General features: G+C 43.2%; 1 protein-coding gene across 1 annotated transcript in view; it reads left to right on the top strand.

Moving 5' to 3' along the window:
• Positions 1–2,675: 2,675 nt before the first annotated feature.
• Positions 2,676–14,757, top strand: part of LOC135486925 (apolipophorins-like) — a 29,165-nt gene continuing 17,083 nt past the window's right edge. Inside the window, exons 1-16 of the mRNA XM_064770104.1 lie at positions 2,676–2,768; positions 5,285–5,332; positions 5,668–5,828; positions 6,630–6,872; positions 7,189–7,341; positions 7,644–7,845; positions 9,197–9,452; positions 9,593–10,091; positions 10,428–11,006; positions 11,352–11,692; positions 11,873–12,055; positions 12,292–12,559; positions 12,805–12,970; positions 13,230–13,508; positions 13,878–14,115; positions 14,468–14,684. Coding sequence (XP_064626174.1) covers positions 2,717–2,768; positions 5,285–5,332; positions 5,668–5,828; positions 6,630–6,872; positions 7,189–7,341; positions 7,644–7,845; positions 9,197–9,452; positions 9,593–10,091; positions 10,428–11,006; positions 11,352–11,692; positions 11,873–12,055; positions 12,292–12,559; positions 12,805–12,970; positions 13,230–13,508; positions 13,878–14,115; positions 14,468–14,684 — 3,885 coding nt within the window. The 5' untranslated portion in view covers positions 2,676–2,716. The remainder of the gene's footprint in view (positions 2,769–5,284; positions 5,333–5,667; positions 5,829–6,629; positions 6,873–7,188; positions 7,342–7,643; positions 7,846–9,196; positions 9,453–9,592; positions 10,092–10,427; positions 11,007–11,351; positions 11,693–11,872; positions 12,056–12,291; positions 12,560–12,804; positions 12,971–13,229; positions 13,509–13,877; positions 14,116–14,467; positions 14,685–14,757) is intronic.

The raw sequence follows: 14,757 nt of genomic DNA, 5'->3' as shown, positions 1-14,757 counted from the left end.
CACAAGCCACCTCCTGAACTGCCCCGCGTCATTGGCGAAAACCTATATGAGAGATCAGCACTTAATGTGTGATACAAAAGGTGGCAGCGCGTGGTGGCAAGCAGAGTTATGGCCTCCTGGCCAGGTGAATCCCATGTTTAAGTTGTCCCTTTCAGACGTGACCTGACGGAGCGCAACTGAAAGTTGTGTGGATCCTGGGATGGACTCCTGACCCATGACTGGACCAATCGAAGGAGAAGAAGAAGATAGGCCGAAGTACTGAGAATGTTCGAAATTCAATTTAACCAGAGTCTTTCAAATAAAAGATTATTTGGAAGACACTGATTAAACCATCTCTGACAGTCCAAAGATTATCGATATAGGCCTATACGTGCGTACACTTGCACTCCAAATGCCTATGTTTCGATGAAGGCACATGTGACAACAACATTTGCCAACATCAGCATAATTTGATAGCAACCGTTGATCGAGATCCGGGGTAATTTTCTAGATAATTTACCCTGAAAATAATCATTTCCTCGATTGTGTGGTGAACTAGGACTTGGTACCTTTGGCCAATTATCACCAGCATATTGTTCGGTGTTGTGATTGGGAAAGCTGGCCCAGTGACCTTGTTCTCCAGGACCTATAGATGATCTATCACATCACATGACCCACACATTTCAATTGAAGATGACCGCATACATGACAATAATGCCTTCACGTACAAAGAGATGATTTTAGATATATTTGGAGCCGCGTGTTGTTCTATTAAACAAGTTTCGCCAGCCTCACGAAGAGCTACGAATGTTAAACCAGTAAAACTTTGATTTACGATTTAAAAACAACTTCCCCAATTCCTCCCGGCCCCCGGGCCTATTAGTGTAAAGGATGGGTTACTAGCGTCGCGTATATAGCACAGAGACGTGATGACGCCGACCTTCGTACATTGCTCTTCGTCGTTCCCCTGATCCCCATGATTCCTTTACAGCTTCGGACAAGCAATCTTGACCCTCAGTGTATTGCTCAGCTTCCAGGCAACACGAGGCTGTAGGAGGCAATACCGCTGGAAGTTCAGTATGAGGCCAAGCTTTGATTAATCACAGATCGAACTAGGGCCGCCAGGTTTTAATGTACAGTAGAACCTCAAAATTAAGGGCACCTCGGGACTGACAAATGCTGCAAATGATTGAAATCAATGTATGAAGTGTCTTTATCTGGTTTGCGTCAAGTCATCAACACAAGGACAACTATTTTTTCAACATGATTATCAATATTATTATCATCTTTCGAGAAGTTTCTAATGGGCTAAATTAATGACTTGAAAAACATTAAATAGGACAGGGTATGTTACACGTGGTATCGATACAATGAAAAATGATATAAGCACATACTGTTGGCTTGATAAACTGTCGTGGTCACACCTAAGAATAAGGAACCTCCTGAGTCAGTCTATTCGTCATTACTATGAGATATTTGGAGGAGAGTAGACGAGGCCGGTCCATTGCGTCCGGAGTGTACTTAAGATATACGCTAATACGTTCTCAACAACCTGAAAACAAAATTTTAAGATTGCAACGCCCTGCACGGCCATGCCAACAGTCTCCGGTAATCTAATATTATATAGGAAATGACTACTTGGCAAGCCCGGCTTACCAAACAGCGACTTTTTCTTGTCCTGAATGGAGAGCCGAACTCATTAATATTAAAGTAAAGTCTCCAGCTCGCCAAACAGGGTAGATTTTTTACCTGTTTGGCAAGCCCGGCTGGCCGAACAGGGTGGCTTTTTAGTGCTGTTTGGCAAGCGGCTCTCCAAACAGGACAAAAAAGATGCCTGTTCGGCGAGCGGCTTGCCAAATAGACCCGGCCTATTATATGTATATATATATATTCCTGTATGCCTTTAATCAATATTTGCGACTTTGTGGCGCAAGGAAATGTTCTTCATATTTCGAAACAACAGCATTATCAAAAAATCAATAAGATCTTTCTCGATTGAATAAATGCTGTGTGTGCTAGTTGTTGATAAGATGCAAGAATTACATAAATGGAGTCATAATAAGGAAAGGTAGGCAATGAAGTTTGTGTCAACCCATGGAGGTATTGTCTTAATAATACCTCCATGGTCAACCTAACTTGAAATTGGCGTCTATACATGCCTTTGTTCTACATGGTTAAAGTGCACTGCCTTTTTCACGTTTCTCAGATTGGAAATAAGAAATAGTTCACATAAGATATGTGTCCTTATCTCGAGTTCACAATGTCAATTGAAGAACAAGGATTTCAGAACATGCGAAGTCAGCTCTACACAAAATGACGATATATGACCTATTGTGGGTGTTGTTGTTGAACACCCACACTAGAGACATCTAGTGGTCATTTTTTACTACTTTATTTCACGCTTCTAAAGCAACATCTCGAACGAAATCTACTCTGTAATCAAAAAGTTAAAGACCTTTTATTGACATACGTCATCAGATATCGTCAGAGTAGCCAATAAAGCACTTTTTGGCCATGGAGAAAGACCAGACTAGATGGCGCCACCTTCAGTGCGCAACAACATGCTGACACAGCGATAGATCTGGTTGGATCGACGTAAACTTCCAGAGTTCAAGAGCGCATGATTGGACTTCGCTCGTTTCAACCCAGTATAAAACAAATCGGTTGATTAAGAGGTCAATTAGATTGAAAGCAGCCCCGTGCCTTCAACAACCCATTTGAGCACGTGAGGACAGCTATGGACCTACGAATAACCGTGGTCCTGGCACTAGCGGCCGCTGCTAATGCAGGTAAGAAATTAGCAATTTTGAGGGACAACATTTCATTTCCAAATTTTGGATTATACATTATTTTATTGTGTGGTTTTCCTTTGGCCGTTGGATTTTTGATCTGGATAGTTTCATAGTTATCATTTGCATTTTACTCTCACTTAATTATTTTACTGGATTACTGGAATTAGCATGGAATCATCATCGTCAACCGTCTTGTTAGCAGAATTTAAGGATTTCCTTTCTTAACAAACATGATTAATATAAGAGAATACATGTGAGGCTTTTTCTTTTTCGTTCTCTTTAACTATATTGATCGTTTCACTAAAAAAGCCCCGTTGGTGTTATATCAGATTTTAAAACATCGACTCAGAATTGAATTTTGAAGATGGGACGGGTATTTTCCTCTCCCTGACCCTGTTTATCCTTAATTGTTATGTATTTAGTCAAAACTGGATGTAACATATAGGCTGAGATCTTCCCTTCATTTTTGTTGTGAAATAAACTTATAACCACACATCTTCACGATGCCCATGAGCCTTTTCTTTCTCTCGCCAACCTTTCCTTCTTCTGACGTAGAAACAGTTCTGAAGTAGAAACAGCTGATCGTTGGCCACATGCCAAACCCATGCTGTATTGTTTACAACTACATGTATCATTCTCTCTGTTCCACTTCTATTCCACTTTTCCTTGACCTTAAAACGATCTGCAAGCAAGCTAAAGAGACTTGCAGCCTGTTATTTGCGCGCTTATCTCGAGACTCTTCAGCTGCAGGGCATCCTTTGTTTTGTTACTTCTAGTACTCTTCATCATATAGTTAGCTTCTTAGATATATCTTGCTTCTGGAGGGTGCTCCAGGTTGGTTTATTTTCCATCTCGTCCGCTGTAACTCGGTCACAAAGCCAGATGATGTCCTACTTTCTTTGTCAGAAAATTAGGATTTGTTTTGCACTAAAATTAAGGACAAACTCGATATGAATAATACAGTGCACACAACCAAAAAGGTTGCTGATGACAACTACAAAGGGTCCTCGCTTCTGCAATGTCCAAGCAAACATATCAATACAAAAAAGGTACCATGTAAGTCCTATATCATGATAGGTTATCCGCATATCAATTTTCAGGTAGCGCTGATTTTTCCTGAGGTCTAACACGTCAAAATGACGTCAGAACTGAGACAAAGTCTTAATACCTAAATGACAATCAGCGCCACGTAGCGGCGGCCGTAGATATGCTGTTATACTATTTTTTGTCCCGTCGTTAAACACAGCCTTTAAACGCGCAATTCAGAATTCCCGCGACGCTCGGAATAACCCCTTTCACCCTATCGTTATAAGTCACCCGTGAGTGTTCCCCTTTAATTGTGTCGTTTAGGTAGAAACAATTGAATTGGTCGATTAGACATCAATTAAAATCTGAGTCAGAGATGAAAGTGTCATCATTACTGTTTGCCTGCACCCTGGAACCTAACCTGGTTTTCTGTGAGCCTTGACAATTGTTGTAATAAATCATAGCATTTTCTGGGCACGTGAGAGTGTAGCTCCGGGTTCATGTATAACCTTCTGGCGTAAAATTCGCAGAAATTCGAGAGAAAAAACACAGTAGTAGGAGCAGATTAGAGTGCGCGTTCGCAGATTTATTGCTGATGGCAAGTACATCTTCCCAGGCCAGGGCTCACGGCGACCATCATTGTTGGTGCGGTTAGCGCAACGAAGATTTTCAAGACAAGAGAAGAAGAAAGAAGTCTGCAAACCTTAGTAACAATGCACAATTCGTTACACTTTCTCAAAGTAGTTGTTGTAATACTTCTATCACCATTATTTTCATTTGGTCATAAAACAACTCTGTTTCTAGGAAAATGAGGTCAATTAAAGAAACTGGGGCGACCCTCGAATGAGGCTGTGTTGCTTTAGCGGTCCATTCGCGCTCCATCGGCACCTGTTGCGGTAACAAAAACAAGAAGACAGTGAGAACTTGCACACCCGGTGTCATCCGGTGTATTTCATGGCTATCGGTATAGCCCCCCCCCCCCCTCCCTACCCGGAGAAATAGTCCTACCCATTTGTGACCCATTTGTGGTGGATTAAGGTCAATGGCTAGAGAGACCAAAGGCCTCTTGCTCGTTAGATCGACGATCGTACAAAATTATTTTTTATTCACAGTGTAATAGGAAAGCTGTCCTTTCTTTAAGAATCCACATATTTAACACACTCTGACCATACTTGATTCATCTGCAGTAGATTAAACCATTAAAACATCGATTCTCATTTTCACTCGACGTATTTTTTCACCTGCCCCACCTCCTGCGCCAAACAGGTGCCCTTTCTCTTGCTCCATTGACAGTTTGGCCCGGTAACGCTTTTGAGTGTTTCCGTCGCCGAGTGTTTCACCTCATTGTTTCGAGGAAAGACACGTTTACTATCTGTGTCCCTCCATTGAAAAGTCGTGAATCTATACCTTGCAGACCATTTTGTTCTTTTAACCAACTTTTTCTGATTCAAACATAATTTACCAATATACCTTCTTCTATTTTCTAGTGCCCATAAGTAGCAGACTAGGTAGTCAATGTTCAACACAATGTGTTGGTAAGTGATGGCAAAAATACGATGTACTTTGCATATTCATGTACATGTACTTTGCATTTTCATGAAAGTCGCAATTAAAGAGTAAAATTCGGAATTGGATAGTAATAATATAAGGAAACTTCACTAACTACCGCTGTTTTACTTTCCTCTATTGATGGTAATATTTGCGAATTTGCAGAATCACGTAATGATATACAGTATGCAGGTTGAACAGAGTTAGAGTTAGTGCCTGAATCTTCGCCCCTGATATTAAGTTTAGTTTAGGCAACATTCATTTATGCATCGGTAAGTTTTGTCAGTAAGAATAATGCGACTTTTATAATATCGTTTTTCAGAGTCGACGAAATTCAAATACAGTAGGGGAGGAACATACCGGTACGATTATGACGGGTCTATACAGACAACTGTATTCGGAGCCAGTGAAGGCGCCTCCGGAATGCGATTAAAGGCAACGGCCGACTTCGAAGTGATTGACTCATGCGACCTGGCCTTACGGGTATGTTTATTCCATAATTGTGAAAATATAACTTAGGAAGTGACTATTTGGCAAGCCCGGCTCACCAAACAGCGCCTTTTTTCTGCCCTAGATGGAGAGCCGAACTCATGCATATTCAACCATCCAGGAGCTCATTATCATTCGTGGCAACACGGTCAGCAACACTGGAGTTACAGTGAAACGCCTTTAGAAATGCACACTAATGCATTTAACACGCTTAGCAGTTAAATCACGTTGATGACTTTTTTTGTAAATCCATACAGTCATGTACATGTACATGCTTCTTCATGGATTATTGACCAAAACCCGAGTTTAGTAACAGAAATTGAATCGAGAGCGGGAAGTCGGCCATTGTTAAATATGCGCATATAAATTCGAATATGACGTCACTGCTCTCTGATTGGCCAACATGTTGTAACCTCTCCGGCTCGCCAAAGAGGGTAGTATTTTTGCCCTGTTTGGCAAGCCCGGCTTGCCGAACAGGGTGGCTTTTTAGTGCTGTTTGGCAAGCGGCTCTCCAAACAGGACAAAAAAAGATGCCTGTTCGGCGAGCGGCTTGCCAAATAGACCCGGCCTATAACTTATGGCATAATTTGGGTTATACCCGTTCACCAGTATAGGTAGCACGGTGTCAAAAAACGGACATGTTTTGATTGAAGAACGGCTAGAAGTTTCCATGATAATCTGCCATATTGATGAAATTTTTATTTTCAAAGCGATTTTCGCGAATTGCACAAACAACAAGGCCTCGAAATTGTACAGGCTTATAATACGGTAACAACAATGACTGTTTCTTTTCAGCTGCGAGATGTACGATTGGAGGAAACCGACAAGACCGGCCGTGCGTGGGCCATGCTCGGAGCAGAATCTTTCCGCAGGGCCCTCGAGGAGCATCCCCTGAGGTTCGCTTACCAAGACGGCCGCATCGAGGATGTGTGCCCCGAGGCTGGCGAGAAGCCGTGGATAGCCAATGTCAAGCGCGGTGTCCTTTCATCATTCCAAAACTCTATGGATGATTTCCAGAAGGAGGATAAGATTTCTGAAGTAGGTTAACAAATATACAAATTCTGGCCCATTGAGGTATTGGGCCGAGTCATTTTAGACTCCCGAGGTAGACCATTAGTCATCCTGGTCATAGTCCTCCTACTTTTAAGAGGGACGAGGCCGATCCACCATGTCCGGAGTGCGCGTCACTGCTGAACCTGATGTATTTTGGAACAAACTGAATAAACCTTGTTCAGGCTCTTCCTTTAGATCAACTCTAAAACATACCTTCATTTCTAAGGGTTTCCTATAAACTCCGCCACATCACCAAGAAAAAGTTTTAAAACATATGCTGTTTTTTTATTATCAAAAATAGACTGATGTTGCGGGTAACTGCCGCGCCGACTACAGGATCATGTCCAGGCAGTACACCACCATCATCGTGAACAAGACCAAGGACCTCCTGGCCTGTACCGACAGACATGGCTTCAAGACAGCCATGCAGGCCACGCCATACCGGGTACCATCAGTAAGTCAGTCATTTTCATGGCGAATAATTTGGCATTGAATCTAATATTGAGGGAAATTTTGACTCTTTGAGGGATTTTGTACATGACGTTTTCAGCTTTTTGAAGGAATTTGCTAATCTTTGCGTATTTCAGTTTATTTTCATTCTTATCTTCGCCTCGATCGCCATCAACAAGAATCCGAAAATCCTTTGACAGCAGAAAGAAAGATTAAATTAGCAACACATGGCATTTGTAACGTTCAAATAATATACTATTTTTCATACATACGCACATTTCTCATAAATCATTTCCCTTCCTTTAGGATATCCAGTCGCTCCCTTTGACAAAAAGCACCCACGAGTGTGTGCAGACATTGAGTGTCACCAACGGGCACCTCATGAAGGCCAACTGCGAGGAACACCATATATTCCGTCCCTTCTCCAAGGGCCACAACGGAGCCATGACCCACGCCAAGCACTCCCTTGAGTTCGTTGGTATGAGGCCCGGAGTTAGAACCACACTTGGTAAGTCATTTTTTATCAGCCTCTACGAATATGCCATTTTACCTAAAATGGAACCAGAGGTGAGATTTTGCTTTTTTTCCATTTTCGTTAGGTATCAATGTTCCACCGACAATAATATACTCATTGCAATTTGTTTGTTCATTTATTATCGGTCATGTAAGAATAGGCCTAATGCGATATCCCATTATCTCTTTATTGATATTTCCTACTAATGGAATTCAGAAAATTACATAATTTGTTCTGTTACAAAAAAAATCATATATTTGTCAGGCTTTAGCCCGAAATCATTTCAACACAGAGTTCGTCGTTTTTCCTTTAATCGACAACGAGTCCAGTTCTGACTAGTTTTTTATATACTTTAACCTCCTTCCAGAGAGATCATAGCTATCAGGCCTATGGCTTCAATATATGACAAGGTCAATACAATTCTAGTTCGATCCACCACATTCAGTCATTGAAATATTTGAAATTTGAAATAGTATTTGCCAGCATTGAATCTTACTTGAGTCGGCCGATAGAGAAACGCTATGGAGGGAAATATTCATCGCCCTGGCGCGTCTGTACTTCACTAGCGCCGTGGTTGTCAGTTATAACCAGCGGGACAAATAAGCAAAGTGCCCAACCAAACCAAACCTTTAAAATCGAGTGCAAGCACACTTATCAACTTCTATATATCACGACCAGTACACCCATTACACTTAACCCAATTAGTCAAGTAGGCCTATGATCTGCGAACTTTGTATATTTCCTGTTTTTAAACCATTTGGACAAAGTCTACCATTGTTCTGAAGTCTGACACAAACATGACATAGGAAAAGTGTCCAGGATGACATTATCTCATCATACATACTCTACTGGACTTTGGTTGATCGCAGGGGTCAGGGTGTTTCGATTGGCGTACCTGGACGCGTGATTCACAATTTCACCAGCTGGGTCAAAATATGGTCAATGAGTTTTATAAACAACCCGGTTCCGTCAATTTATATCTTGCATATACTTCTAAGTTATGATTACGAAATCAATAGCAGAGACAATCAAAGAATAGTCTTAAAAATTAGCACGCCAATAAGATCACCGATGGGTGTTATCCTTAAACCGTTAAGTAAATCCATTAAGTAAAATTAAGTAACAATTTGCGTTTGATGCTATTGTTAAGAGACAAACCGACCTTGCTCTTTGATTTTTTTGGGTCAAAACATTAAGGGGAATAGGGAGAATAGGAATGCTGTTTTCCATATGAAAAATGTATTTAAAATTAGAACTAGCTCCGCATCAGTGACGATTGGTAAACATGTTACACTCGGTCCAGTGATACTCATTAGATCTTACAATCGATAATTGGCGTTTTCAGGTGGCAATATCCGCCGCAGCAACATGCTGTTTGAACATGAAAAGGAGACCCCAAAGACAACCCGTGATACCGGCAGTGCGGCCAGCACTCTCAACTCGATCTGCGAGCAGACCAAGATGGACGTCAGGCCTGAGACTCCCCGCCTGTTCTCCGATCTGGTCTACAAGATTAAGGAGCTGGAGCCTATTGCCTTAAAGCAGCTCCACAGACATGTCATCTCAAAGAGGGTGTGCAGGTCGAACCACGATGCGGCAAAGTAAGTCGACCTTTGTGCGTTCCTGTTGGGTACGAAAAGAAAAGACTGGCGTATCTTTAATCGTATGTGATGGCTTTCGCTATTTTGCTCAAACCATGGGCAACTAGAAGTGAACTTCATTGATATTACTTATCTTTCAGGAAATTCTTCCACGATGCTGTCCCAATGGCAGGCACCCCTGCCTCCGTCAGCCTCATCAGCGAGCTTGTCAACCAACGCCACGTCCGTGGTACCGAGGCCGATATGTGGGTCTCATCGCTTGCCTTCATCCAGAACCCCACCAAGGAGATGTTGGAGAGCGTAAAGGAGCTCCTCGTCGCACCAAACCCCAGCAAGACCGCCTACCTCGCTGGCTCAGCCCTTGTCAACAGCTACTGCAAGATGAACGCAGACTGCTTGACCAGCGCCACTGTCGGACAAATCCATTCTCTCCTCGAGAGGAACCTGAACTACAACTGCAAGGTTGGAAGCCAAAGCAGTAAAGAGCAGATCATCATGTCGCTAAAGGCCCTAGGAAACATGGCTAACGCACCTGCCGTTGCTGATACTCTTGGCAGATGCTTCACCGAGGAGTCCAATCCTATTGAGATTCGGTTGGCCGCCTTTGAGGCGCTCAAAAAGCAACCGTGCTCTGCAGATGTAAGTAGGACACTTATCTGCATAATCGACGATTTAGGAGCAAATTGATCGACTTTGTAGTCTACTTTTCCATACATCTTCACTTCTTTTTACTCAGGTGTTGCTCTAAAAGAGCAAGAAAAGGCTCGATACGCTATTAAACAATCACCAGTTTGTCAAGGCGATGGAGTTGTGCTTTTTGGGAGGGGATATTCATAATTCCGAAGGTGATTCAGTTGTCGTACACTACATGTACCAGCCATATTAGGACTTCAGTGGCTCCCAATTCAGTACATCTTGCGAGGTTCTTTTTCTGACATGGTAAGCTTCATCTTTCAATCGCCCTCTGCATTTCAGCGCCGTCAAGCTCTTCGCATTTATGCCGACGTTACGGAGGATTCCGAGGTCCGTATTGGCGCCTACATCGCCGCCATGTCCTGCGCCACCGAGGAGACCATCAACATCGTGGAGAGAACCCTCGAGTCCGAGGTGGTCAACCAAGTTGGATCTTTCGTCTGGACCCACTTGACCAATCTTATGGAAACGTCTGACCCGCACAAACAACGCATCCGCCGCATCCTGGACAACACGACCTTGAGGAAGACGTTTGACCTTGACAAGAGGAAATACTCTCGAAACTTCGAAGGCTCTATGTTCTTTGACAGTATCAACACCGGTGCCAAGGTCGAGGGCAACTTGATCTGGTCAACAAAGTCATACATCCCGAGATCCGCCATGTTCAATCTGACTGTTGATCTCTTCGGGAAGTCCGTGAACCTGATGGAATTCGGCGGCCGCGCAGAGGGGCTTGAGCACATGGTAGAGAAGTACTTCGGGCCGAATGGATATTTCTCCGACAGCAATGTCAAGGACGTTCTGAAGAAGAGAGGAAAGAGATCAGTTTCTGACGACAAGATGAATCTGATTGATAATCAGGTGAGTTACTATAAGACGCATCAGTCATTCGTCCCGGAGCCCGATGAACTGTGCAAGGACAACTCTCGGATGAGTGCACATTTCCGGTAAAGGATTCTCTACGCCAGTCTCTTATCTTGCCATGATCGATGGTCTACATCCTGTTCACCTTAGTGGGATGCACAGTTTGAAGAACGATGCATCACTTATAGATTTTGAGCAAACCTTACTGGAAACCTTACCGTTTGAAATATGTTGTTCTTCGTGTGTGGAGATGAATGTTGACTCCACACTGTTCTCATTAATTAGTGAGTGAATGTTATACCAGCAGTTACCAGCAGATCATTTCAAACTGTTTTTTTCCAGTTCACATCTGAGACCAAGGAAGAGCCAAAAGGCTCCCTCTACTTCAAAATCTTCGGTCAGGAGATCAAGTATCTCGACTTCGAGAAGTTGACAGCACCCGGAGGTGACCTGAACATCCTGGACATTCTCATCAAGTTGGCTAGTAACCATGACATCAACTTCAGCAAGAGTGTCATGTTCCTTGACACGACCATGACCATCCCGACTGTCCTTGGTTTACCCCTGAAGCTCTCCATCAACGGGACTGCCACCCTGAACATGCAGATCACGGGTAAAATGGACGTCAGGCGACTCCATCCTTCACCCAGGACAATGGACATCAACGGTGCATTCAAACCGAGGTAAGCAAGCAGAGGAGATGACATGATGACGTCAGATCACGTGATTGGATACTCCATTGTGAATGGTCATCACCTTGATATGGCGAACTCACGTTTGGAGTAGATGGACAGTTGGGGATTTCAAAGACGTGATCAAGGAGTTTGCTCCTCAATATCAGCCAAAACCATTTCTTTTTGCAGTGCTGCAGTCGAGATCTCGAGCATGATGAGCGTTGACGCAAACGTTGCCAGAACTGGCTTAAAGATGGTGACCACTATCCACTCCAGTACTGCCATTGAAGGGAAGATGCAAATCCAAGACAGCCAGGTCGTCAATGTCAAGTTCGAAATGCCCAGGGACAAGATTGAGATCATTAGCGCAGAGTAAGTTACTTAAATTTGGATGTCAACCTCACCCCTAAAGACTTCTCTACTTGAGTGGTTAACACTCCGTAAATAGATTTGAGAATCTTCTGAAATTTCTGTGATTTTTTAACTTTATTTGTGATGTGAATACCAAGAGTAATGTGTCCGACTGATCCTTGAATCTGTGAATTAATCAGCAAATCTTCTAACAGTTATGTGAATTTGACAAAAATGTGACCGATCCTTCTTTCTAGAAATAAGTTCTACATCGTCCACCAGAGTCAAGAAATCGAACAAACGATGATCGATTCCAACCGCGTGAACACGAAGAAGTGCACGGGTGACAAGCTGACTAAGGTCCTAGGCATTGAGCTCTGTGGCGAGATCTCCTACCCGACTACCCCAGACATGTCTGATGTCCCAACCTTCCCCATGACCGGCCCAGCCAAGATGAGCGTAGTCTTGAACAAGCTGGATTCCCACACCAGCTATGACTTCGAAGCCATACTCAAGACAACCAAGGTGTGTAAAATCCTTTGAGCAAAAAAAACAACATTAAAATGATATTCTCAACGTTTACATTATTATTAGTTTGGGAATTTAGTTTGAAGTTGGTAACTTGAAACATCTCGTCTCCGAGGTCGGCTCTTACGGCGACGCCGGCAAGTGGACATCTATCCCGCTCCGCTCGCTTTTGTAGAACCTTGATTAGGATGACTCTGGTAATTGAATTCTTCAATCATCTCGTGATTTATTTGATATCTTAGGTTCGCACTAATGGACAGACGGCCCTTTCCCACGCTGCCCGTCTCGGTTTCAATACACCAGGATCTAAGACCGACCGCGAGTTCCTCTTCGATTTCCTTTTAAATCGTGGCTCCAAGGCGCTCAACTTCGAATTAAAAACACCATGGAAGAAGGCCAACTTGAACGGTAAGCGAGATTTAAAGAAAAACATCACATCTCTATCGCATATGGAGAAAGACGCCTGAACCCCGTTTACTCTAAACCCTACTCCTGATATGAAATCAACATCAACACATCTATGTACACATCATCTTCTTATGATTGATAAACATATACATGTAGAAGGCCATCCGGAATACCACTTCGCCTTTCCAATTGTTGTATTTTTTTTTCATCAGTATTTTATCTTCTAATTAGATACCGGGTTTTCCTATGGCATTTTCAGGCGCTCTGGTACAACAGGACGATCTGAAGAGGGCTACTCTCAGGCTCATGATCGACGAAACCAAGGAGTACTCCGTCATGGCCGAGATCCAGATGGACACCGAACGAGACTCCCAGGGCGCGGAGAAGAAGACCTTGACCCCCAACATTGAGATCCGCATCCCTGACAGGCAGCCCGTGCTGATTTCTGGTAGCGTAACCTCCAGCACGGCAACCAACAAATACCTTGAATACAGTCTCAATGTGCAGCAGCTCTTTACTACTCCAGTGACCATCAATGGTAAGAGACTAGACAATATTCCGAGTTATATTTCAGCTAATCTTTTTCACTTGCACACGCAGAGGCCATACCTCAACCCTTCGTCATGAATGCCCAAGTGGCGTCGGTAAAGTTATTGGAAGAGCTTTAAAAGCACTGCCTTTGCAAGAATATTATCAGATTTCGTGGTGACAGACCATACTAGTAAAGATTCTGGACTCGTTTGAGCTTGCGTTGCACTTGGAAATATTGCTGAGCTCGAAAGCAATTCTGACCTCCATATCGGACGAATCGGTTCTTTTTTTCGTATTTCACACTCCAAAGTTCGCAACAGTTTGTAAACTTCCCTATCGTAAAATCTCTACAGAGATGACTCTTAAATTATTTCAGGCGCAATCCGTAAAGAGGTGCGCGGACCCGATCGCGATCGTTACAACACGAACTTTGACCTTCAGTCTCCCATCCTGAAGACCAGCCTCAGCGGCTTCCTGGACTGCCGTGCAGACAACTACAAGTCCCGCATGAGCGTGTCTTACCAATGGCAGAAGAGGAGGGAAGAGACGGTCAACCTCAACTTCAAGGGAAGGAACTCGGTGACTAGGACTATGAGGAAGATGCTGTTTGACACGTAAGTTGTAGCATTCTTCCTCTTCTTCTTCTTGTATACCACAGTCAGAGATTGCTCTGCACACAAACTGTTTGCTGTAATATGGTGTTGTCGAGCATGAATCTGTGTACATTTACTTCACTATACGATGGTACCCGTGGACTGGAAGGTTGTACATTCCCTATGGCATAAACTCGTTTTATTACCTACTTTCACGGACATGTAATATAAACTGTCTAGCTCCTACAACACTAAAACTTACTGACTCGTCAATTCATCTTCCTATTATCAAATCTAGATGTTGATATATGTACGTTCTACTTGATATTTCTCTCACTCGTCAATTCAAAAACCCATGCTTTTCCCTTAACAGAGCTGTAAGTCTAAGTGCCTACCCTAATTACAACACGCACGTCAAGTGGGACGCAGAAACCACAGACACTCACTTTGAGACCTCAGTCGACGTGAAGTATGGCCCAGATCCAAATGACAGAACCAAACGCCTGTCGGCTTCGACCATTATCAATTACGAGAAGCATGGACCCAAGTTCAATGCTGATGCCAGGCTGAAGTTCTACTTCCCAGCTAAGGTGAGCAGTCATGGCTATTCCTGTATTACAAATCTCATGCTCATGACATTTTTAAGGAGGAAAACTATCGGAT

Source organism: Lineus longissimus, chromosome 4, assembly GCF_910592395.1.
Source record: "Lineus longissimus chromosome 4, tnLinLong1.2, whole genome shotgun sequence".
NCBI classification, from domain to species: Eukaryota; Metazoa; Nemertea; class Pilidiophora; order Heteronemertea; family Lineidae; genus Lineus; species Lineus longissimus.
The sequence above is the reverse complement of the archived record's forward strand: the minus strand, read 5'-3'. Positions and strand labels throughout refer to the sequence as shown.